This window comes from Gekko japonicus, unplaced genomic scaffold (assembly GCF_001447785.1).
Source record: "Gekko japonicus isolate JY-2015 unplaced genomic scaffold, Gekko_japonicus_V1.1 scaffold84, whole genome shotgun sequence".
NCBI classification, from domain to species: domain Eukaryota; kingdom Metazoa; phylum Chordata; class Lepidosauria; order Squamata; family Gekkonidae; genus Gekko; species Gekko japonicus.
The window spans coordinates 1074165-1101102 of NW_015159712.1; the positions used below are offsets into that span (position 1 = coordinate 1074165).

The 26938-nt window shown below is 48.4% G+C and overlaps 1 protein-coding gene across 1 annotated transcript in view; it reads right to left on the reverse strand.

Moving 5' to 3' along the window:
* The window catches only part of DGKZ (diacylglycerol kinase zeta), a 135650-nt gene extending 115764 nt beyond the window's left edge, over positions 1-19886 (reverse strand). The window contains exon 1 of the mRNA XM_015407559.1: positions 19801-19886. Coding sequence (XP_015263045.1) covers positions 19801-19886 — 86 coding nt within the window. The remainder of the gene's footprint in view (positions 1-19800) is intronic.
* Positions 19887-26938: the final 7052 nt, after the last annotated feature.

A 26938-nucleotide genomic window follows, 5' to 3' on the forward strand; every position in this document is an offset into this window, starting at 1 on the left:
GAACTTTCGTAACTCCTTGGACACTCAGCTTCCTGTGGAGTACCGAATCCTTAATCATCAGTTATTCCAACTAATTGATATTAAAAGGCAGGTTTTTATTAATAAACAATGGGAAAAACTCCTTTTTGCCATATCCACAAATGACTCTAGACAGTTTTGGGCTCAAGTTGCTGGTGCTATACATGTTGAATCACCTTCAGTTTCTGTTATCACTCCTGGAACTTGGTTTCAATATTTCTCTTCTATATTTCAAGAGGAATTCCCCTGCCCTGGTGAGCTCCCAAATTCACATTTGGCTGATCTCCCTGAATGGCCACCTGTTGCCCCTTTTGAAATTACAACTTTAATTGACCAGTTAAAGATAGGTAAGGCTCCAGGACCAGATGGAGTTATTCCAGAAATTTTGAAAGCTGACCCAGACTGGTGGGACTCTCCCTTGGCCTCCCTTTTTACAATGATAAATAAAACGGGTCAGATGCCTGCAGCCTGGTCCAATGGCATTATTGTTCCCATCTATAAGAAAGGACCACAACATAACCCTTCCAATTATAGGCCAATAAGTTTACTTTCTGTAATAGGGAAATTATATGCCAAATTCTTACAGCTAAAGCTCCTTAACTGGACCTCATCTTCTAAGATCCTTGGTCCTGAGCTAATAGGGTTCAGCCAGGGAAAATCACCTCTTGATCATTGTATTCTCCTCTCTCACTTGATAAATAAATATACAAAAAGAAGAAAGGCCAAGCTTTATGCTGCCTTTCTAAACTTTAAAGGGGCCTTTGACGCTGTTTCGAGGAACTTACTCTGGAGGAAACTAGATCATCTGCTTCCTGATAATAGATTACTATTCCTTATCAGGAAATTGTATACGGCCACATCTTGTCAGATTAGATGCACTCCCTCTGGAAAACTTACACCAATGATTAATATAAATAAAGGGGTTAAGCAGGGCTGTATTTTGCCCCCTTCCCTTTTCAATCTTTTTTAAAATGACTTTGCCCCTTTTCTGTCTTCAGTTGATGGACACAGCCCTAGACTTGGCTCTACGCATATATCTTTACTGCTGTACGCTGATGACGCAGTCCTTTTGTAATTGACTCATTTGGGGTTAAAGCATTTACTTGATCGCTGTTACGAATATTGTGCTGCCAACTACCTGGAGTTAAACTATGAGAAGTCCAAAGTAGTGGTCTTTTCCAACTCCTGGAAGTTTCATGACTGGAAAATCAATGGTCATTCCTTGGAACAGGTCAAGGTCTTTAAATATCTTGGTGTTCATTTTCAATACGCCTCTTGGGTATGTCACCGAAAAACAGCAATTAATACGGCCAAAGTAAATGCGGCAGCAATTTCCAAATTTTATTTTTCAGGAAGGAGTAACCAGTATATACCTGCTGCTTTAAAAGCCTTTAATGCTAAAATAGGGGCCCAGTTATTATAAGGGGTCCCTATTTGGATCAATACAACTGGAAATCTCATAGAACAGCCTCAGTCCTATTTCCTGAGGAAAATCCTCGGGGTGCCAATGTGTGTCCCCTATGCGGCTTTGTGCCTGGAATGTGGCCAGAACATGTTGATAACTAAAGCATGGCTAACTACAATTAAGGATTGGCTTCGCCTTCTTTTCAATTCGGACCCTTCTAGTTACATCTATCAGCTTCTACTGGAATCTAATGACTCTAACTGGATTACCTATATAGAATCCAAAATTAAATCTCTGGATATCACCTTAGATACCTTACTCCTTACTTCTGAATCTGAGGCTTTTTCAATTATAAGAGCCAATCTACTTTGTTCTGAGCTACATTCACTGTATAATGCCGCTAATAAAACCTGTTCACCCCTGTATTTTGGAATATCTCCTAAAGCTGGCCAACCTGCCTCTGACCTGTACCAACTTCACACCCCCAAACTCCGTAGAGACCCTTTATTTAATTGATGGGTATACTTACTTGGTAATTCCTCGTTTCTGTACTTTGAAAGTATTATTCTATGCTGTGGTGGTTGTTCATTTTTTGTTGTATATGGGTTTGCAAGAGTTACATGCCAATAAAGGTAACTGGATTGACTGAATTAGTGGCCTAGCAGCCAAAGTATTGGCTCATCTCCCTTATATATAAAAGCCGAATGGTGGTGGTGCTTCTCTAGAACATTCCACACGCTCCAGAATTGGTTGGCACCCTGATGTGTCACTCAGAATCTGTCCCTATCCACTGGCTGCATTGCTTGAGTCTTGCCTCCAACATTCTTAACAGTTTGCTGTTCCTCTCCCCACCATAGCCAGTCATATGCAACTTGATTAGCTTTTGCCTCTAACATTTTATACAGTTTGCTGTTCTGAGGTAAAATGTGCCCAATCTCCAGGTGAGGGCTGGAGAGCACTCAGAATTACAACTGCTTTCCAGATGGCAGAGATCAGTTCCCCTGGAGAAAATGGTGGACTCTGTATCCTTATATGCTGCTGAGGTGGCCCCCATATGACAGCCAATGTGACGTAGCAGTCAGGGCTTCAGAGCACGGGAGAGGCTGCAGGTGTGTGGGGGGTGGAAAGCTGAAGAGTGAGGGGGAAATAAAGGTAGGTTGATGATTGGCTGGGAAGGAGATAGGGTTGCCAACTCCAGGTGGAAAATTTCTGGAGATGTGACGGATGGAAACTGGAAAAAGGGGGGGGGGAGAAGGGAAAAACTCAACCCAAGATAACACTGCAAACCAGAAGGGTTAAGTTGACCATATATATTATAAAAATACAAAATTTATTAAGGTGTACACATATTAAAATATATTCGGGTTAAATTTTTTTTTCAAGTATCAGACTAATAAAAGCATATCAATTATTAATACAGCGAACTGGAAGGGTTAAGCTGACCATATATATTATAAAAATACAAAATTTATTAAGGTGTACGCATATTAAAATATATTCAGGTTAAAAAAAATTTCAAGTAATAATTGAACCCTTCTGGTTCGCGATGTGAGGGATGGAACCTGGCGAGGGTGAGGTTTCAGGAGGCATGGGACCTCGGACAGGCACAAAGCCACAGACTCCACCCTCCAAACCAACCATTCCCTTCTGGGAAACCATTGTTGCCAATCTCCAGGTGAGGGCTGGAGATCCCTCAAAATTACAACTGTTCTTTAGGTAGCAGAGATCAGTTCCTCTGGAGAAAATGGTGGACTCAGTGTCATTATAACCTGCTGAGGTCGCCACAGCAAATTGACACTGAGTGTCCAAGGCTGGGGCACCCGCACAGAGCTTCTTTCTAGAGACCGTTGTATTTATTTCCACAACGGGCCTTTTTCCTAGTAAATATATAAAACAATAAGTAAAATTTAGTTCCCCCTCTCCAGGATCCTTTGTGTGTCCCTTGAAAAATGCCAGCACTACAAAACTTGTTGTTTTTGAGGTATTATATGGTTTTGACTTGTAATTCACCTTGAGCAGGTCTCTGCAAAGGCAGCATATAAATTCTCTAAATAATAAAATGTAAATAGATATAACTCCTACCCATAGGCTGCGTGGATATTTTTCCTAAACCCCATTTTTCATGGGCCATAAGCTTTGTATCTGTCTCTCTTTCCTTGAAGTCATACAATTCCCTTAGGTTCTCACACGCACAGTGAAATCTTTTGTGTACAGAGAAGCATGTGGACTGCATTTCTCTCATCACTGAGCCACCCGCTAACCCCAAAAATGTAAAGGCACAAAGCCCTGAACTATAGCAACTTGCTTCCCCCCCCCCAAATTAAGTATTGCTCCACCTCTATTGTCAGCCTAATGTTCAAAACCCAGTTATTCCTCACAAAAATCAAATCCTGGTTTTCCCCAATCCCTTTTCTAGCACCTAAATCACTTTCAAGTGTTTCCCATCTCCACAGAACCCTAATCCCTCTTTTCTATTCTTTGCTTCCACAGAGAATTGCACTGTATCTGTACCAAGAAACCATTTTTAATGTCAGAGTTGATCTCAGAGAAGCAGTTTTCTTCTTCTACCCCTCTCAAAGTGTTTACTCCAGGCCCATCTACTCCATCACCTCCCCTTTTCACCTCCTTCATTTTCCCCTCCCTGTTGAAGGTATGTGATGTTCCTGGGTAGTTTCCTGGGTACACCACAAAGGCAATATATTATAAACACATTTAGCTCTGTTTAATTGCCTGTATTATTCAAAGCAAGTTTCTAGCCCTAAAGGGTGCAAAAACAGGCTTTAAAAAAATGTCACTGGCAGCCTAGCGAATCAGTAGGTAAAGTTTCAGGGCCCTGCACATGCACCATAATCCTTACACAGGAGCAGAACAAGTAATATAAAATGGGCTAATGTACACAACAAAAGAATTAAGCAAATTTTAAAACTTTGCAGAATTCAGTTTCTACTAGTACAGACATCTATTTTAAAAAATAACAGGGAAAGGGGAGGGAAGAGGAAATGGAATTAAGACAATTGAAAAATACAGTCAGTTTAAAACTCATTTTATTGGGTGATGTGTACATAGGAACACGCGCCACTCAGTCTGGACCACAATGTGCTACAAGCAGAAAACACACACATGCTGTAAGAGGGGCCTGCCCAAGCAGCAGGTCCTGATGACTTACGAGTCATGCAGAGTCAAATTCAAGTACAAATAGTGTGCTTTCGTAGGGCCACAGATAATATACCCTTTCTTAGTACCACACAGCACTTGCACCATATAGCCCAGCAAGTGTAAGAAGGGTGTGGAGTACACATGAGGAATTGTTGCTCAGCTCAAACCCACAGGTACCATATGATTTATGATAGCACGACACTGCTAGAAAGCCTTGCAATATGGTAGCAGGGCTGGCCTGAGATCCAACAGAGCAGAAAGAACAAACTTGGCAAACAGCTCTCACCGTATATGGAGTGCAGAATTCCCATCTCATCCATCCACCTGCTCTCCACTACAAACCATAAATTAAAAGTTGTCTACAACTCTACACAAAAGTAAGAACAGTCCAGAAGCCCAGCAGATATCATGAAAACACTTTGCAACTGCTGCCCCCCCCAAAAAAAATACACAACGTTTTAAAATAGGCAGGTATGGCTGCAGTTTCTTCCTCCTTTCTCTTTCCCAGGTCCATATTTAGAACTGGCTTCACTAAGTCACTCATGAGCAGTACTACTGAACTCAGTTGTAAAGAATATTGTCTGGGACCCAGTTGATACAGGAAAGATCTGTTCACCATCCACAGCTTACTTAGGAGTCAAATTGCTCTGTAAATCACAGGAGGCAGGTAAAATTTGGGGGCAGGACAAAACTTTGGCCTTTGGTACACTGATGCAAGCTTTCCTCCCCTTGTGACAGTGGGCATCCAACAGGAACTAAGTCTTCAGGAGCAGCAACCTCAAGAACCCCAGATAATCATTTTATTTCTTTACTATCCATCTCTTTAGGAAGCTCCAGATGCCATTTTCACCTCAACAATCTTGCAAGGTGGGCAGCGAGAGAGATACTTACTCAAGGCAACCTAGTGAGCTCTAAGGTTAAACAGATATTTGAACCTGAGGCTCCCACATCCAAATGTAACACTCTTAGTCACACAGGATGAAGGTGAGAAGCTAGTTACACTTAGGGCTGCCAAGCCGCGGCGGGGGATCTGCACGTCTTCACAGGATCCCTGCCGCGGGGGACAGTGATACGCGTTGCACCGCCGTCGCCAGGATGTGACGCTACGTGTCGCTCTGGCAATGGGGCTGTTTGGAGTCCTGTTGCCAGAGCAACACGTAGCGTCACATCCTGGCGACGGCGGTGCAACGCGTATCACTGTCCCCCGCGGCAGGGATCCTGTGAAGACGTGCAGATCCCCCGCCGCGGCTTGGCAGCCCTAGTTACACTACAGTCAATAATTTTCCTCTGCATAGATAATTGCCCCCATTAAACCATACCCTTGACTAGGATCAAACAATCACCTCTCTTCAGCTCATCAGTGCAAATGTAGAGAGTTGCCAACTGCTCCTCCCTTACTAGCCTTTTTTTTTTTTTGTCAAGTCACAGTTGACCTGTGGCAACCTCATAGCGCTTTCAAGTCAAAAGACGTTCAGAGGTGGTTTGCTATTGACTGCCTGCCTCTATGTAGCCACCCTGGTATTCCTGGCCTCTCATTCCAATACTGACCGGGTCCGACCCTGCTTAGCTTCCAAGATCTGATGAGACTGGGTCAGCCTGGGCTATCCACACAAGGCCAGTATTCCGCCCTTCCAAGTCCAATACCTGCCTTGCCACTGCTGCTCATCAACATGTAGGGACTTTATATCTTCAAAGTACCCAACACCCCTCCAGACACCTAATTTAAAGGGAGACAAAGAATATACCTCCAGGACAACTAAAAAGCAATTTAGTCCTCACCACCTGCCACTCCATCAGCCCAATTAGAAGAATTACCATGCTGCAACACAGATGCACACACCATGAATTTCCCTCAATCAGAGCTGGAGCCAATTATTCCACACTTGCCTTAAGACAATTACAAGGTACAGAAATAGGCCTGTTGTCAAAATGCAGGAGCCCAGCCTACAGCTGCACTAGGTTTAGAGGAAGTTGCCTCTTCCTGCCTTCCACCCCCACCTCTCAATCAGAAGAGGAGTAAACTGTTTTTCCCAAGCAGCACACTGTGGATTCTTCAATTCTGTGCAGCTACCACAGCAGTGGGATATATCACACCAAGCTAGCATTTTCTCCCATTGCTCTCTGACTGAGCATCAGAGATTCTGGTGCCAATAATTTGTGCGTGGTCCTTGAGAAGGGTGTCTGGAATAACTCCACACTGTACTGAAAGCAGGTTAGGGGTTGTGAGAGCTTCGTTTCTCTTTGTAAGTGCCCCAGAAGCAAACACGCTCAGTCAAATTCCCCCTTCTTCTCACCCTGGAAGAGTTGGATTCAACAGCAAAATCCTTCCACCTTGTGAAACGTGATAAACGGGATTAAAACAATCATCAGTCACTGAACACAAAGGAAACCTCTCTAGGTAAGATGAACAGCATACAAGCACATCTTTACACTGTAGAGCATCTACCTTGATCAAAAAGGCAAAAGAACAAAGGATTGTGACCAATCAGTGTCAGCCAAAGATTCAAAATGCACACACTCCTGTGTGCCAAAGCCAAAGAAAGTTCTCTCACCCCTTGTGGACTAGTTCTCTTCATAACTGTGGTTTAACTGGTGTATGCACAGCCCTGGAGCGGGGGGGGGGGGAGGACTATGACTAGGTGGGGACAATTCAGGAGCCATCTGATGTTACAGAAATTAATTTTCTCTTCCATGAAGAAATATCTGAGCAGTAGAGACATGGTGCTGGTATCAAACGCCAACTTTCATATCAAGTGCTCATTTGCAGAATACATGTTATAAACACAAATTTGCATATCACTTGTGGCAAATAAAAATGGCCTCCAAGTTACCAGAGAGGGCTCACATCACCAATGCAGGCAACTCGATCCACTGCATTCCCTTAGCACAATACACATAAGCACATTTATTGTGTTGCTGCTGTTCTCACTCCTCCCCCTGCCAAAAAAAAGATAGGTAGAAAATGGGGAGGGTGCGGTGAAAGACACGCTTCAGTGTACTAAAGCTGCTAACTGATCTCCTTAAAGTCAGAAGGAAGAGCACATGGGCTACCAGAATGCATCATCACTGCTCATTCCTGCAGAGTGGACACATTGACTACTTCTACCACCGTAGGTTTTGCTGTTTCTGCAGTCACCTAACTTTTCTCAGAGGGAACTTTAGGTGTGATGAGTCTGTGAGGCTTGCTGATGGTGCCATTAAGGTTCTGGCTGTCCTTCAGCATAACTAGTGGGAATGGCTTTGCCAGGAGGCAGGAAGCACTGTATTTTGTTTTGTTTTTAATTGCAAGCCGCCACCACCCCAAACCTGTTTAGTCTAAGGTAGTCAGATTCTGTATGGTGGAAGAGTTCTTACAAATTTTCACAGAATGGAGAATTTCAACAAGTTTAGCTCATCTCATAATAATGCCATCACAAGAAGATCTTTCTTGAGTTCAGGTCTTCAGTAGGTGCACAGCTCTGCTTCCATATTTAATCTGGCAATCTCAGTAACAAATATATTCACACTTACTCGTTACTACAGAGCCACTATTGTATTTCTTGCAGGGATCAGTAACTTCTGCCTGTGGCATTCTTAAATGTTGCAGCAGCCATTCACAGAAAGTAAATAGCTCTCCTAACTTTATCACTCTGATCCAAGGGAAGCAAAGCAAAGCGCACAGACATTCAGATATGTCTGGAATGCGGCATGGAGAAGCAGGTGAAAATCCCTTGAGATGAAGGGAATCACCCTAGAACTAATGAATTTGCGTTTCAGGTGAGACAGAGATTTTACCGTGTGGCAAGACATCTTCCTAATCAAGACCCAAGAAAGAATTTCTGGCTTTATAGACTCTTTATGTATATAATGTTCCAGAATAGTGGTTTGACAACAAACTTTTGATAGCACTTATTTCTCTTTGGATAAAAACCAAAGAAAAGTGAAACCAAAGAAAAAATAAAACCTATCAAGAACCTCTCTCAAGCCACAAATCTGTCACTTAGCCCAGCTTGCTTTTCCAGTATCTTCCCTTGAAGTCTTTAGCCAAGTCTGTAGATATGCAAAGATCACAGTAATCAGCACTCCTGCAGCTACTTTTATGGTATTGCCTGCTGGCATTATTGATCTCTTTGCTAAACTGAAAAAACGAATGCGCTTACCAGTACTCAGAACGAGTAGAGTTCCTGCAGATAAGCAAGTTGGCAAAGGATTGAAAAGGATTGTATATAACAGGTGTGGCCAGAATTCACAACACTGGAACCAATGAAATTAGCAGGCAAGAGAAAGAATACAAATGCTGCTTTTATCTTATATATGATGTACCTGAAGGTTCTTTCTCTTCAGTGGGGGAGAAGTCATCCAGGAACTGGTTAGGTCATGCCTCTGCTCGCTCGATAGGCTATGCACATTTCTTTTGTTGCATGGCTCCTATTGGAGTGGCCCTGGCCGACCTCTCCAGTCATGTCCAAGCCCCTCCATGGATCGTTCTTGCTATATGTTCGCTGTCATCCACGTAATTTCTATTATTTTTGGTGCAGTTCTTCGTTTTTCGCCACCCCGGCCATCTTGCAGCCTGTTTTTTGGGTGGGATGTGGATGACTTCTCCCCCACTGAAGAGAAAGAACCTTCAGGTAGGTCCAATGTACCGTTCTCCTTCAGTGGGGGGAAGTCATCCAGGAACCGGTTAGCTGTACCCAAGCTATTCTCCTGGGGTGGGTGATCAGTCGCACTCTTCGGTGCACCCCTTGCAAGAAGGCTGTTATTGGTTGTTGGTTTTTTGGTTATGTTTTCACCACTTGCCGCAAAACTCGTCTGCCAAACGCCGCCTCAGCTGACGCGGCTTGGTCCATCCTGTAGTGTCGCACAAACGTGGAGAATGACGCCCAGGTAGCTGCTCTGCGTATCTCATCTACCGTGGCTTGTGTTGAAAATGCCGCTGTTGTTGCCACAGCTCTCGTGGAATGTGCTGTTAGCTTGCCTGGTAGCGGGAGGCCTTGTGCCTCGTAGGCCTTGGTAATGCACTGCCGGGATTGCCAGTGAGGTTTATTCTGTAGCCCTGGGATGTGATCTTCCGCACCCACTGGTCCGTGGTGGTCTGGTTCCAGGTCTGCGCAAACGCCTGGAGCCGGCCCCCTATCTTGCAGTCATGCTGATTGCTGTTTTGAGAAGGCGGCCTTGTCAGTTCTGTAGGCTGCTGTGGTTCTAGTGTTTGACCTAGCGCCATATTTGAAGGATTTGAACGGCCTGTGGTCCCGGCCATCCCGGCCCCTTCCCCGGTTGAAGTGGCCCCGAAAGGAATGAGACGTTCTGCCCTCGTGATCTCATTCCCGCCGGTAACCGGACGAAGGCATTGCCTTTTTCTTCTCCCTGGTTTCCACCAGGACCTTATCTAGATTTGATTCTCTGAAGAGGAGCCTGCCGGAAAACTTATCCGTAGCCAAGTTACTTTTTGATAACGTGTCTACCTTCCAATGCTTGAGCCCAATGTTTCGGCGGATGATAATGTTCGCTGCCTGTGCTCTAGCACAGAACTGGATATTGTCCTGTGACGCGTCTGCTGCGAACTCTGCCGCACGCTTCATTTTTAGGAGTGACCTCCGCAGTTCCAGGGGGGGTTACATCAGGGTTCTGTAGTAGGTTGTCGGCCCAAATGGCCGTGGCCCTGGTGAAGTTGGACAGTGCCGCAGCTGAGCGTATTGCTAAAGAGATGGCTTCATGTGCCTTCATTAGGGCCGCTTCGTTCTTCTTTTCCATGGCGTCCTTTAGAAAGTTTTCCCTGTCCTTCGAAAGGACGCCCCCCAAGTGCATAGCCACCACCGGGGCATCCACTAAAGGGACCTTCAGGTCTTCCATCGTGTCCTCAGCTAACATAAATAGACGTCTTGCTATTGGCAGTTGAGAAGCTCCCCCCCCCCCCGGGTTGGCCCACTCTTACCTTATCACATCCTCAAAATAATCAGGGAAGGGTGAGAAGGTCTGCACCTTTACCGGATTTTTGAACCCTCTCGGATCTAGTTTAGCCGACGTTGATGATCTAGGTTTTCCTGTCACCTCCATTTGGTAGTTGAGTGTGGAAATGACATTTGTCAGCAGCTGCTGGAAATGGTCTATTTGAAATAGGCGGGACGAAGTGGGTTTTACCTCCGCCTCGTCCCCTGACCATTCACCCTCCTCCTTTTCAGTGTGTATTGTAGATGCACTAGAGGAGGCCGTCTCCACCAGTTCCATGCTAAGGCTGTGCAAGCATTGCCTCCCAAGGCCTTCACCAGCTACTGGCCGATCTAATCCCTTGGGTGCGGCCTGCTGTTGTTCCCCTTCTGCCTCTGAGGCCCCGGATGCCTCGTTTTGGGACGGGTGCCTGTGTTCCCTGTGTCTCTTTTTTGCAGAAGAGGATCTAGATCCAGAAGAGGATTGGGAGCTCGAAGAATGCTGTCTCCGTCTCCTCCTGGGGGCCCTGGAGCAGCCTCAACCTCGGCCTCCCTCGCATCCAGGTGCTTGGGAAGTCTGCACCGTCCCCCTCCTTGGTATCCCCCAAGGGCCCATGGGGTGGTGTGCCAGGGTCCCCCTACAAAAGGCCACATCCAAGAATGGCCGGGCAAAAAGGCTAGGGGAACCAAGCAGCCCTGGTCCGTGCTGCTGAATCCCGTGAATCCCTGCGGTGGTGGGGGCAACGTCGGGGCTGCTAGGAAAGGCTGGGCCTGAAGAGGTTGCAAGGATGCCGGCTGCGCACTTCCTGCCGTCGCCCATGGTCCCGGTGGTCCCAAATTTCCCCAATGGGCGAAGGGTATGGACTGTGCTGGCCCTGAGCCACTGGGCTGTGCGAGCTGTACTGGGCCGGAGCCGCTGGGCTGCACAGGGGGCGGCGGTGGAGTCTTTGGTGGTGGCTGGGGTGGGACTCTGCTGGTAACGGCTTCGTTTGGGGGCCCGGGCTGGTGTGGGATCATCCCCGGAACCAGGTCTTGGGGTAGTATCGGAGCTGGAACAATCCCATCCCACTTGTCCCCCTCTGGGGGCCCCCTGCTGGAATGGGCTCACCCGCTGGGCTCGCCGGCCCTGCGGCTTTCCCACGGTGTTTTTTCTTCCCGCTGGCGGCTCCGCTGGACGCTCCGCCAGCCAACCTCTGCGCTGCCTTCTTCTTTTGCTGCGGCGGGCAAGATCCCTTGGGCTGTGCCCACTTGCGGCGACCGCCGCCGCTTGCTTCTACCACGCCACCATCTTCTGCCACGTGGTGGTGGAGGTTCGCGGGGGTCGGCTGGCTCCTTGCGATCAGCCGGTCCTGCGGTGGAGGAGCTGGCGTCCTGTTGCTGTGGCGCGACTCCCAGCCGCTGAACGCTCCGCTGCCCAACCCCCGAGGCCTCGGGAGTGATAGGCAGCTGCTCCTCGGATTCCACTGATGCGGCCATGTTTCTTCCCTCCAGCTCTTCGGAGGATGGGTGGCCGATGCCTGCTTTCTTCGTTCTCTGGATCCTCTAGGTCCTCCTGGTCCTCACTGGACCCGCAGGGAAGAAGGTGTCCTGGTGTCCTGATAAAGGAAATTTTTTAACTATTTAAAATTTAAATTTTTTAAACTATTTTCTGACTAAGGTAGTCATTCTGGCTTGGAGCAGGAGCTCCAGACGTCCTACCGAGCGCAGGGGCTATGCAGGAACTGGAGAGGTCGGCCAGGGCCACTCCAATAGGAGCCACACAACAAAAGAAATTTGAATAGCCTATCGAGCAAGCAGAGGCAGGACCTAACCAGATGACCTCTCCCCCACTGAAGGAGAACATGTTCATGCTGTTCCATGTAATTCCTGAAGAGCCTTTCTAGAAATGGTCCAATCCTGTCTAATTCTGCCATACACATTTAAAAGGCTTGAAAGGTGAGAATAAGGAAAAAACATTTTTTTCTACTAGCCTGAGTACAAAGTCTTGCAAAACTGACAACCATCAATACCATTTAATGCAAGCACTGATGACTGCTAATGGGAAAGCTTACTGCCAGGGACAGCTAGTGTCTAATAGCCATGGTTACAGGCACCAACTCACCAAGTCCCATGTCAACAGCCATTCCAAAATGCAAACATAAACCATCTGTACAATACCTCAGATATGCTGCCCTTTTATGGTTTTCATGCCCAGCTTCTCCCCCCACCCCGCAAATGAAACCGTGTACCTAGGGTTTCCCCATACGTCAAACGATGAAAATATATATTGCTTGTTGCTAAGCTTGCCACATCAATTAAGCCTCTGAAGGCTGCATTTGTATAAGCCTGGAGCAAGTAAAAACTGGCCACCTTCTCAACACGGTGTCCCAATGAAAACAGACATTGCTAGAAAGAACAAAAGTTGAGTCCAGTGGCACCTTTAAGACCAACAAAGTTTTATTCTGGGTATAAGCTTTTGTGAGCATGCGCCATAATCTAAGGTGCCTTCCTGAGATACTGAAAGTAGGATAAGATAACTTGCAATTTAAGAAAGCTATCACTCACCGTTGGGGGGTGGGGAATCAAAAGCAGCCTTTAAAAAAAATTAATGTCCTATTCTACTAACACATAATGGCCTCAAAAATAATCACACAGGCCCTATATATTCAATTAAATTTGCACTCACTGGTTAACTAAATAAAAGTTTCCTCAATCTTCCAGTTAAAGCTTCCACCCCCTCCCTCTTTAAAGTGTGTTTTGCTTTCAAATTCATGAAATTAAGCTTGTAAATGAACAAGCCATGTCTAAACAGTTTGCTTCTGAAGCGCAGAGACATCTGCAATACCATCAAAACTTCATTATGATTTTCTGAAAACCTTATAGACAAGAGACAGACAGGCCGGAAGACTTGTGCAGCCAGACACGGTAAGTTTCCAATCAATGGACTAGTATCCACTGAAGGTTTTCAGATTTTATGCAAGAAATTCGTAGAGACACCAGGACCTTCTGGCTAATTGTCAACATGAAGCATCACCTAGGAAATTAATTAAATTGACTCTCATTGCTTAGTACAATCCTTCCAAGAAACCAATTAGCATCCTCCAGACCACCAGAAAAAAAACCCACTATTCTTCCTACTCTGTCTTCCAGTATAGACAGATTCCAATTGAGGAAGCACGCACTTCCTGGAAGAAAGCTGATACTGCTAGCCCAGGTGATCAGCCATGTTGGTCTGAAGCAGTAGAACAAATTTAGAGTCTAGTGGCACCTGTAAGACCAACAAAGATTTATTCAAGGTTATCAGCTTTCATGTACACACATACTTTTCCCATAAAAGTGGGACTTTAAATCTGTTCTACTGCTAGCCCAAATAAGACTGGACAGAGAGCTGAAACTGTTGGCTCCTACCATCCTGTTCATCACCTGCCTGAGATTTGCACAATTAAACTACTTTTGTTTCTTTTAGGAAAGAGCAAGAGTCCAGTAGCACCTTAAAGACTAATTGAAGAAGCAAGCGGTGACTCATGAAAGCTCATACCCCGCCACATATTTTGTTAGTCTTTAAGGTGCTACTGGACTCTTGCTCTTTTCTACTGCTACAGACAGGCTAAGACGGCTACCCATCTTGATCTTTGTTCCTTTTGCAAGACGGACTCACATGAGATAAAAGAGCAAAAGTGGACCACCCTGATAGGAGGGCATGCTTTTCTAAATGTTAGCCTCAGGTAATGGAAACTGGAAACCAGTTGCTATCCTGACAAGAAGACAGCTCCTCAAATCATCATCACAGGGCTCAACAAATGTAAGTGAGAAGTCAGCACATCATGCCCACAAATGGGGCCAAAAGTCAGCAGTCTCTTTAAAAATTCCACAGTCCAATATGAGGCCTACTGTTGCTGAACTAACTTGCTGGCTCAGAACCTCTAGGGGGAAGGGGGTGGTTAAATTTGTCAGGGAGGACAGCAGCAATCATCTTCCACATCCATAAGAACGTAAGAAAAGCCAATGTTGGTTAAGGCCAATAGCTCATCCAGTCCAACACTCTGTCACACAGTGGCCACAGATACCAGGTGCCATCAGGAGGCCCAGCAGTGGGGCCAGGACACTAGAAGCCCTCCCACTGTTCCCCCCCCCCAAGCACAATCCCTTGAAGACCACAAGGATGCTTCAGCTCAGGAATGGAGCAGCAATCTGCTGCAAGAACACAAAACCAAGTCTTCCAAAAGGAGGTTTTAATAGATGGTTCCTGACATCTCTTAATTCATGATTCATTCAGGCTAGTGTCATACAGAACACTACCTTAACCCAAGGGGGGAAATACACTTGGGTTAAGTCATAAAGTGCTGCTAAGAATAAAGGCCAGGAGTTGGACATTCACGTTTTCAGCTTACTGGAAAAGTGTGTGGATGCAAACAAGATGCAGTTCAACAAGGATAAGTGCAGAGTTTTACATCTGGCTAACAAAAATGAGAAGCACACATACTGGATGGGGCAAACATTTCTGCATAGCACTGTGTGAGAACAAGATCTTAGGGTACAGGTAGACAGTAAGCTAAATACAAGCAGTCGATGTGATGCAGAAGCAAAAAAGGCTAATACGGTCTTCGGGTGTACCAACAAAAGCATAACATCCAGATAGCAAGATGTCATAGTCCTGCTGTACACCGCATTGGTCAGGCTGCACCTGTTGTACTGTGTGCAGTTCTGGAGGCCTCACTTTTAAAAGGATGTGAACAGAATGGAGTGGATACAGAAGACAGCAATGAAGATTATCAGGGGCCTGGAAACCAAGCCTGATGACAAAAGGCTGAGGGACTTGACAATGTTCAGTTTGGAGAAGACGAAGTTGAGGGGGGACATGGTTGCTAGGACATTTCAGAGGTGGCTTATATTATCTTTCTCTGCATCCTGGCCCTGGTATTCTTCGGAGGTCGCCTTTCCAGGTACTTGCCAGGGTCAGCCCTGCTTAGCTTCCAAGGTCTGATGAGATCGGTCAGGCCAGAATTTTTTTCTCACTAAGAGTAGTTCAGCAGTGGAATCAGATGCCTAGGGATGTATCTTCCCCTCACCGGCAGTCTTCAAGCAGTCGCTGGATGAATACTTGTCAAGAATACTTTAGGGCAGGCTGACTCAAATATACCCAGAATTAAACTTTGTTGGTCTTAAAGGTGCCGCGGGACTCAAAATTTGTTCTACTGCTTCAGACCAACATGGCTACCCACCTGGATCTTAGTGTGAAAGATACTACAAGGACAGAGAGATGATCTGAAGCACATCCCCTGATCTAGACACAGGAAGGCGTGCTGGATTAGCACAAGACCCACAACCTACAACTGTGGCCCTTCTGCCCCAACCGCCCATCCAATATTTTAACTTGTGAATAATGGGCAAAAATACTACAATGGCAATTCAGAGATCACCCTGTGCTTAAACATTAGCCAATGTGGTTACACACAAAGCTGGCCAACAGCCACCATGATTTCCAACTAGCCCAGTCATTTGCCATTACATATTGTCGACAGCCTAATCAGATACTGCAGCACTGTCTTCTGGGGCTCTAATTACATCCCTGAGCCTGAAATTACAGCTTCCTTCCAATCTATACCAATAGCTTCCCACACCGAGATCCCTGTTCAGCCCAGGGACGCAACGCTTGTGCAGCACAACATCAAACACGTTTCTCTCTAGAGCACAACCTGGCTTTGCTCTCCATCCACAGCACCATAGACATTCTGATCCCTGGAGAGCATCTGCACGGACAGTATGTTTTACAGTAGTCACCTATACAGAAAAACTAATTCTTGAGAGCACTCAATCAATTCACATTAACCTCAAGAAGGCATTCTGGATCGAAAGGGATAGGTCTGATTTTTAAAAGTGAAAGTAAGGCTGAACGTGACAAGACAAAAGGGATATGAAAAGCCATATGAAATGAGTAACCAGTCATTTATCACTTTCAGCTGTTCTTTACTACAAGGATTTCCCAATCATATTGTTATTGGCTAGATCTGGGAGCTATATTGCCTCCACCTGCAACTTATTCCTCCAAAAGTTAAGTCATACTTTAGCCAGACATTATGTTTTGCCATCTGTACAGGTAGAAAAGAAAGATGCCACTGCCGAACACATGATGGGCATGCACCGATTTTGACTCTTCTGACAGGCCTCTATACCGCATGCCTGCCCCTCCAATTAAAACTTGACACATACGGGAGGGAAAACAGGGATGCCAGTGAAATGTGAGTTGACTCTACCAGCAGTCAACAAATGCTCATAATATGAGAATCATCACTCCTAAGAAATACATTAATATAATTCTACATAATTCAGAGTCTAGGCAAATAAAACCTCATCAATGATGTGCAAACTAGAACAGCACAGATCACAGACAAAAAGTGGCCCTTCATTCTCTTAACAAGTAACACTCTTCAGCTTTGAACATTGTTTCCCCTCCTCCATTTCCTCATAACAACCCTGTGAGGTAGGCCAGGCTGAGAGTTTGATGGGCCCAAGGCCACTCAACAAGCTTCCATGGTAGAAGTGGGGATTCAAACCCATGTTACCCAGAGTTGTAGTGTGCCACACTATCCAATGGACCACATGGTCATAACATGCATTCCTGAACTACCCTACCTAACCAGAGATGCTTTACCAATGGCACTGCTTCTGTTCCAGTCATTACAGATTCTTTGGTTATTCTCAGACAATCATATCTGCCACATGGCTAGGAGGAAAGAGGGTAAAATACTCTTAAATCTAAGCACTATTGAAAAACTCCCACCACAACTGAACCTGTTCTTCTGGTTTTGATTTGCTTAGCACTTCTCCAAAATCACCCTTTCATGCTGGATTCATGCTGTGCTGTAACAAACAGTAAGAAAAATATATTGCCTGTGTGCCCCACCCCATATCTGCTCCTGAATCTAATCTATTGTGCAGAGAAATCAGCAACACAGCAAAGTACCAGATGCCACAGATCCATGAGCATCTAGTGGACCAATATTTTCAGACTTAGCCTTCAAGGCACCTTAAGGCTTGTTAAGTTTCATACAGATGGTTTCATCAAAAACAGTGTTACTATTTGTTTATTCTGTTTATTCCATGCTTATCCCATACTTCTGTTTATTCCATGCTTATCCCAACTTCCTTCAAGGAGTTCAGGGAAGAATACATAGTTCCAACCCCCCATATCCTTACAACAATCCTGCAAGGTAGATTAGGATCAGAGAGTGATGTTCCCACCCAGTAAGGTTCATGGCTAAGTAAGGCTTGAAGCCAGGTCTCCCCTGTCCTGGGGGCTGCGGTCACACGGAGCATTAGCCACGCTACAGAGACGGAAGATAGGCAGATTTTCCGGGCGCGATCACACTGCAACATCTGGGAAGCGTAGAGCTCCTGTGGCGAACCAGAGGCTTCCCGCCAAAGATGCAGAGTTAAAAACTAGTACCTCCGAGGTACTAGTTTCCGGAAACCGCGGGGCAAGGGCAGGCGTCTGATCGCGTTTCTGGTGGTGGCATCCAGCGCCCGCCCATGTCCCTTCGCAAACAGGTTTCTTTCCCCCAAGTCTTCACAAGATGCGCACAAGCACCCAACGGCGCATGCGCACAAAGAGGAAAGCGAAAGTGCCGTTTTGGCTTAAAAAAAATAAATGACCCCGTTTGTCACGGCAGCGGCACCTAGCCATTGCTGGTGTGATCGCGCCGTGCCGCTTCTTTGCCGTGCTGCAGGATCGTCGTGTGATCGCCACCCTTGTTTACCCACCGGTGCGGAGGGACGGACCCGTGGTGTGCCGCCGGCGCATCTGATTGCGTAATCGCGGATCAAACTGCGCCGGGGCAATTAGCCATGCCTCGCCTCCCCATCCGGCCCGTGTGACCGGGGCCCTAATATATCACTCTAGCTACCATACCAACTCTCTGTACATACATCCAGGCAGAGATACTAATTAACATCTCTTGTATGAGCCTCTGACTCTTATAGGGCCTTTCCAGCATCATCATTTATTCTCTTCAAAAATGCACACATCAACAAAAAGCAAGCAGAGAGAGGCTTCCAAGTATCCAAGACAAAACCCACAAATATTCTGAGACAAAACATAGGTTTATTCAGGGAAAACAGGCACATAGAGAATGATTTAAAAAAACCTTTAAAATGCATGTGTACGATGGCTAGGGCAAATGTCATTTTCAAATTGAATGTTATAATCCTGTTTACCTCCCCCCACCCCCGCTCAAAATCCTTTGGCTCATACACTTCGTTGGATGTCATTTTAGCTACAGCAGAAAATCTCCATTCTATTAATTTTTAACAATATGTTTATTTTGTGCATGAAACCTGCTCATTAGAAGTTGCACAATTAAAAATTACAAACAAAAGTTTGAATCAAAGTCCTTCTCACAGATATTCCCTTTGTACAGGGTTTGAAGACCTACAACATGTTCAGAAAGATGACAACGTTCTAAGAAAGTCCTAAGGAAAATGCAGATAAGTGTGACTGGAAGATCCCAGCAGAAAACTGGCTCAAGTCTCTCTTCGCTCTGGAGGAGCATTCGCTCATGTGCCTACTTCCCCATCTCCCAGTCAGAAACTCTGCCCAATTCCTTCTAGGATTTCTTTCTGACCACACCCAGGGATTACTTCATGTCACAGCCAGGCATAAATCTGTATAGGCTTTACCATGTAATCTTATCTTGTATTCTCACACCAACAGACAATAAAATCTGGCTACATTTTTGTGAAACTCTTGACAGCAATCTGGGGGAGGGGTTGACTTCCAGTGTGGAACGCATTGCTGTTTTACAAGAAAAATTAAGGGGAGCCCTGAACTGCTCAAGGAATTCACTAAACAATATAAAAAATAAAAAAAAAAAGGTGTGTGTGGTCGGGGGCCAGAATGCTTACAGCGGTAAGAACAATCAAAACTTTAGATAACACAAACAGACCTAGGAATCCGCAGTGAAACCTGCACGCCTTCTCCACCACGTGTATATGATCCTGCCCCACTATGTACTCACTGCTAACTGATTCGCTACATTTACCCGCCCTGATTCCGCGCTCACAATCAATCGCAGGCTGGAATCCTCACTTGGATAAAAAGAGCGGCAGGAGCCTCTGGCTGAGAGCACCGTAAGGTGACCAAACGGTTTTAAGCAAGGTAACCAATCCGTGTCAAGCGATCTCCCGGGTCGGAACCAGGGCGCCTCGGCGTTACGCAGCAACTCAAACCAGCAAACAGCCCCTCTTCTCCCCAGAGACATTGAGCTTTTCTTGCCGCCACCCCTTTTCTTTGCACTCTCTACCCTACTTTCCAAGTGTGACTCTCAACCCCTCGCTTACCTGCGCCCGAAGATTTTAAGCCCGGTAAACCTCTTGTGACTGTGCCTTCGCCCCAGCGCAGGAGCCTTCTCCACCTCCGGACACATGGAGGTCTCCGAGCTAGCAGAGGACGGAGAGCTGGAGCAAGCGGCGGCGGCGGCTCCCCCCAAGCTCTCCTCGTTGCCCTCCTGCTGCTCCATGCCCCTTGTCTGTGGTGCGGCTGCTCTCACCTGCCCCGCAGAGTGCCAGTCATACCCGCGGGCGCCGGCGGCGATCAGCGCCAGAAAGCAGCGACTGCCTGTGCCCCGAGTCCATGAATCGCTTTTCTGCCAAGGCGGGCGGAAGATCGAGAGCTTTGCTTCGGCCCGGGGCTAATTCAGGTCGCTTCTCCCGGTAACAGCGAGCGCGTCACAGCCTGGCATATCCCAGCGGCGGGTAGTGAGCGCCCGGCTCAGCTTCGGCGGTGGTGCCTGGTATGCCCCATTGGGAAATTGGAGCCGTGCAGGAAGTGTCAGTAGAGAGAAAGGTAAGCGCCCGATGAGGACCCCAGATAGCTGCCCTGGAAGTTGCCTCCTCGGAGCCCGGAGAGCCGAGCAAAGGCAGGCTGCCAGCTCCATCTGCCGTTTCCAGGCGCGCATTACAACAAGCCTCGCGGAAGGCCCGGCCGTCAGAGAAGAGCAAAAGCGCAAAGGATGCCGCGAGGAAGGACAACCGCACGGACAACCAGTGGGGGGAGGGGTTCACGCAACGTTACGCACACACGTCCTTGTAAGAAGCAACCTACACACTGGCGGGTGGGCTGTGATCCGGGTTGAATGCACAAGGTAATTCGGCAGGGAAACTCTATCTGGATACTGGGTTTGGTTTTGGATTGGTGCTCCCGGACAGGGAAGTTGGCCACTTAGCAAGGCAAATAGATCACCCTAAACACTCGCTATGGATTTGGTGGGAAATATCTATAACCTACTGCTAGGAATGGGAGGGCAGCTGCTGTGTTTTAGTTTTGCAGGAATATTGTGGTTTTGGGCTTCAGGGTGCAGCTGCCTCTGGGGTGGGATACTGCAGAAAATTAACAGCAGCCTATCAAAAGGTACCAACTGTACAGAACTGGCAATATAGTGAATGGAACCTGGAGAAAGCTAAATGAACTTCATTTGTTTTTGGCCAGAATGACAGTGGATCCCAGAACGGGTTCTAGTGATCATACACCTGCAAAGGCATCATCACTAAAGAGGATGTGAAAAGTACGCAGACGGAGAGGGATTTCAGCAAAGTGTACTTTATTCGATCAGGAACAAGAAGACTTTGGCCGGCTTATATTCCCCAAGAAACCGCCACCCAAAACACACACACCCCACTTCCCAATAGGTTATTTACAGTGACCGAGAGTCCCATAGGCTCTCGGCCGGGAACCTAGCCCCCTGATTGGAGCGGGCTAGGATCCGCATAGTCCATTGTCTCTTGGAGCGAAGCTCAACATTTGTGCCTGACCGCGTGGAGCCCAAGCCGGACTGGATACATTACACCTCTCCCCCCTTGGTCTGCAATGCACCGACAGACAGTGTGTCTCCGTGCCTGGTGCCTCTGCCGAGGCCCGGTTGGGGTGCAGGCGATCCAACCGGGTTGCCAGGCCGCGACCTAGAAGTAGCTCTGCCGGACTGTGCCCCATAGTGGTGTGGGGCGTCGTTCACTGGCCGAAAAGGAAAGCCGCCAGTTTATTGTCCCAGTTCGGGAAGTCCAAGCGACGGAGAGTGTCCTTCGTGGTTCTGATCATGCGCTCGGCCTGGCCGTTGGTGGCAGGGTGGAACGGGGCCGCCTGGATGTGGCGGATACCATAGTAACTCGTGAATTACTGGAACTCCGCGGACGTGAATGCCGTTCCGTTGTCTGTGACCAGCATGTCTGGGATTCCTTGGGTGCTGAAGATCCACCACATCGCCGGATGGCCGCCTTCGAGGAGGTGGAGGGCATGGAGACTACCTCCAGCCATTTGCTGAAGGAATCCACCAGGATAAAGAAAAGTTGCCCCTGGAACGGTCCCGCAAAGTCCAAGTGTAACCGGGACCAGGGGCGGTGGGAAGATTCCCAGGCCCGTTCCGGGGCTCGGGGAGGCTCAGGCCGGGACGCTTGGCAAGGTTGGCACCGCTTCACCATGTCCTCTATGTCCTGGTCCATTCTCGGCCACCAGACGTAGCTCCGGGCCAAGGCTTTCATGCGCACCATCCCGGGGTGAAGACCCGCTCCCGTAGGGGCTTTGGAATGACCACCCTACTTCCCCACATGACACAGCCTCTGTGGACGGACAGCTCGTCCTTCCGAGAAACAAAGGGCGTTATGTCAGGGTCTCCTTTGGCCGCGGGCCACCCCCTCACCACCCAGTCCAAGACCTGGCAAAGTACCTTGTCCTTGGAGGTGCCACGAGCCACCTCCGCGACGTGGACCGGCCGATCCGGAAGGGACTCCAGGAGAGTGATCTGGTGGGCAGGAGCAGGATCTGGGTCACAGACCGGCAGCGGCAGGTGGCTCAGGGCGTCCGCATGGCCCATCGCCTTGCCAGGGCGATGGACGAGAGCATAGGAGTACCCCACCAGGAAAATAGACCAGCGGAGCACCCGGCGCGAAATCATCTGTGGGGTCTGGCGGTCGGGGGCCAGGAGGCCCAGCAGCGGCTTGTGGTCTGTGAGGACCATGAAGGGGCGCCCGTACAGATAGTGGTGAATTTTTTTCACCCCCGCCACAATCGCCAGCGCCTCCTTATCTATCTGCGCGTAATTGCGCTCAGCCGCTGATAGAGTCCTGGAATAGTACGCAACCGGGACCTCGCAGCCGTCCGGCAGCCGGTGGCCCAGGACCGCTCCCACCCCGTAAGGGGAAGCATCACATGCCAGCACCACCGGGAGCGCCTCATTGAAATGCGCCAGGACCGCATTCAAGACAAGCAGTTCTTTGACCGCCTGGAACACCGCTGCTTGTGGCGGACCCCAGACCCAAGGTGCCGACTTGTCCAGGAGGCGATGGAGTGGTTCCGCGACTGCAGCTTTGAGGGGCAAAAAGGAGTGGTAAAAGTTCAGGAGCCCCAAAAAAGCCTGCAGTTCGGACTTGGACACTGGAGGCGCCACCTGTGTGATGGCGGTCACCTTGTCTGCGGTGGGGTGGCTGCCCAAGGTGTCGACCGCGAAGGCCAGGAACTCGACGCGAGGCACCTCCAAGAGACATTTTTCCCCGCTTGACTTTGAGCCCTGCTGCGTCGAAACGTTGTAGTACGGCCCTCAGACAGTCAGCGAAGGACGAGTCCGGAGCCGCGGTCAGCACGTCGTCTAGAAACGGCTGAACCTCGGGGATGCCTTTCAGGAGAGAATCCATAAAAGATTGAAAAATCCTGGGCGCGACCGAGACTCCGAACTGGAGGCGGTGAACCTTGAACACCCCCCTGTGAGTTGTGATTGTTTGGGCTTCGGCCGTGGCGGCATCAACCGGCAGTTGTTGATATGCCTGGGCCAAGTCCAACTTGTTGAAGACCCGGGCCCCCGCCAAAGCCACCAACACGTGGCTCACCACCGGCACCAGATAAGCATGTGCCTGCAGAGCCTTGTTTAGCGTGCATTTATAATCCGCACAAATGCGCACGTCCCCATTGGGCTTCACCGGGGTGACTATGGGGGTCTCCCACCGTGCTGATGCGACTGGTTCCAGAACCCCTTGTTCCACTAAGCGATCTAGCTCGGCCTCGATTTTAGGCTTTATTGCTAGTGGCGGCAGCCTGGCCTTGACGCGAATGGGCCGCACCGCCGGGTCAAGATCCAGAGAGATGGGGGGCCCAGAGAAGCGTCCCAGGGTGCCATCAAAAACACGGGGAAATTTGCCGCACACCGCGCCAAAATCCCGTGACCCGACCTGGTGGATTCCATTCAGAGAGAGTCCCAGTAGGCTGGAGAGAGGCCTATCCACCACCAACAGGTCTACGGTGAGCGGCGCTTCTCGAAGATGCTCGATGCTGGCTGCGGTGGCAAATTCGGCGTGGCGGCTCACGCCGATGTCCGGAATGTGGTCTCTGTTCAGAGGGAGATGGATCCCACCCCGTAGCCAGTGAAAAGTACACAGACAGAGAGTGATTTCAGCAAAGCGTACTTTATTCAATCAGGAACAAGAAGACTTTGGCTGGCTCGCAGGCCGGCTTATATTCCCCAAGAAACCACCACCCAAAACACCCCCCCACTTCCCAATAGGTTATTTACAGTGGCCGAGAGTCCCATAGGCTCTCGGCCGGGAACCTAGCCCCCTGATTGGAGTGGGCTAGGATCTGCATAGTCCATTGTCTCTTGGAGCGAAGCTCAACGTTTGTGCCTGACCGCGTGGAGCCCAAGCCGGCCACGCAGTCTGGACTGGATACATTACAGGATGTTTGTTGTATGCATAAAGGTCAGGCATAATTGGAGAGGTCCCACCTGAACAAAGTCTTGACTAGTGTCCTTGTGATTGTGACTGGCATCAGTGAAAACTGGCATATAAGAACCTAAGAGGTGTCCTGCTGGATCATCTAGTCGGGGGTCCATCTAGTCAAGCATTCTGTTGGGCACAGCAGCCAACTTGTTGCCTGCCTGCAGGCAAGTATTAGTTATATTTTGAACACTTTAATATTTTCACAGATTGTGGGGAGACTACTAAGGAACTCACACACTGCATCTTTGACAGTGCAATCCTAAACAGAGTTACACCCAGGCCTGTAGCTATGGTGGGGCCTCCCAGGGCCTGCCTTCCCCACTTCTTCCTAGGCCCCCCCAACTTTTGGGGAGACACAGAGGGAGGCCACGCACGCCTGCACTCCAAGCCATGAATTCAGAGCTTGGAGTGCAGGCGTGCACAGGACACCACCCCACACACTTCTCCCTCAAAGTATTTAAAGAGACCCTTTAAATGCTCTGGGGGAGAAGCAGGGGCTGCGCATGAATTTCAGGGGGCCCCCCAAACTAAAAAAATCCTGGTTACACCCCTCTAGCAGTGCCATCCTAAATCCAGTTCAATGTGCTGGTGCTTACCTTTAAAGCCCTATATGGCCAGGGGCCAGCATACCTTCAGGACCGCCCCCCCCCCATATGAGCCCGCAGAAACTTATGATCTATTAATCAATACCCCCTGATGATTCCTGGCCCCAGGGATGTCCAACTTGCCTCAACAAGGGACAGGGCTTTTTTGGCACTGGCCCCTACCTGGTGGAATGAGCTCCCATTAGAAATTAGGGCCCTGCGGGCAATGCTCCCTCTAAGCTCCCCTGTGAGCAAAAATTCTACTTTGTGAGCTATTGGCATTAAAGTTGTGAGCAGGTGTTTTGGCTACTGCATCAATTAGTCTGCTCTGGAGCCATCCTTCCTGAGCTAAGACAAAAATGTGTGAGCCAAAGGCTAAAAAACTGTGAACTAGCTCACACTAACTCAGTTTAGAGGGAACACTGCCCACAGGACTCCTATTACCGTTCCACAGGGCCTGCCAGACAGAGCTCTGCCACCCCCAGGCTTCCAGCTGAGGCAGCGGGCGCCCCCCTGCTATTGACCACCCCCTCCAGTGACCTCAGATCCGAAGGGCCACCTGGGAACAAACTGCTTCTTGTTGAAATCTGTTGAGGCACCAGTCTTTTACTGATTACTGTTTTTCGATAGGTTTTTTCGATATATTTTAACTGTCTATTTGTTGTACTGTGAATTTTATGATGGAACCCACCCTGAGCCCGTTTGAGGGGAGGGCAGGACACAAATTGCATTAAATAAATAAATAAATCTACTCAGAATCCTACTCAGGTCTATTCAATGGAGCTTACTCCCAGGAAACTGTTCTCAGGATTCACTGTAAATCCACTGAAATCAGTGGGTTTAAAAGGATATAATTCTGCTTAGGACTGCAGTGTTTAATTATAGTACAGGCAATTGAATCATCATGAATTGGGACACTTTTAGGTAGTCATAGGCCCCTGTCACACGGGAGGATTTGCGCCGCGGGAGGGACGGCTCGGGGGCGCATCAAGCGGGCGCGATCATACCGCAACATCTGGGAAGCAGCGCGCACCTGTCCCCGATCCGTCCCTTCTGGGTGAAGATGCAGCTCAAAAAGGTAGTAGCAAAACAGTACTACCTACCGGTTGCTGCGCAGCACAGGCGGGCATCTGATCGCCGACCCGCTCGTCTCTCCTGCAGTATGTGAGGTCCTGCCGAACTGCGCATGCACACGCATGCACAGCAGGCTCGCCTCGCTCTCCGGTCCGTGGCTTCCCCCCGGCATCTGATCATGCCGGGGAGAAACTGTGCGGTGGCTGGGGGGATCTGTTTGATCCCGCAGCCGCGTTTCTCTTTTGATGCGGCTCTAAAAAGCCACACTTTATCCATGCCTTCCCCCCTAGTGGGCCATATAGAATTACTACTTTCTGTACCTTTTCCAAATGCAGCAATTGCCTTGTATGTGATCTTAAAATGGCTGTTTGTTAGGTAATAAGCAGCCAAGCACATCAGCAGTATTGGCAGCAGGGGTCATTTCCTGCGGGAGCGCACAGGAGCAGAGCTCCGGCAGTAAGGAGCCCAGGGGGCAGGCACATGCAACAAGCCCTGCCCCCTGCTACCAGCAGCCCTCAGTTGGGCCACAAGGAGCAAGAAGCAGCCAGGTAAGTTGCAGAGCCCCCCCCCCGGCCCGTCTTCAGGTACAAGCTCTCCCTCCTCTGTGAGGGCAGATCTGCACGTTCCACCACCCCCCCAATAGCTATCAATCCAAAACAGTCCAGTGGCACCTTTAAGACCAAGTTTTATTCAGGTACAAGCTCTCCCTCCTCTGCTAGGACAGATCTGCACGTCCCCCCCCCCAATAGCCAGCAATCCAAAACAGTCCAGTGGAGCCTGAGCGGTGGGTGTCAGGGGGTGTGGCATATGCAAATAAGTTATGCTAATGAGTTATGCTAATGAGCTCCTGCGCCTCTTTTTCTACGAAATGACCCCTGATTGGCAGCGCCTTAGATGTATTGGGATTCCTTCTCTTGTAAGCAAAGCTGCACCCTGTCATACTTTTTTCTCTTTCCATCCACAGTTATTTCAGCATAGGCAGCTCTATATCTAGTAACTACCATGAAAACATACAGGTTCCAGAATGAAAGGGCTGCTTGGAATCAGTGATGGGTCAGCTT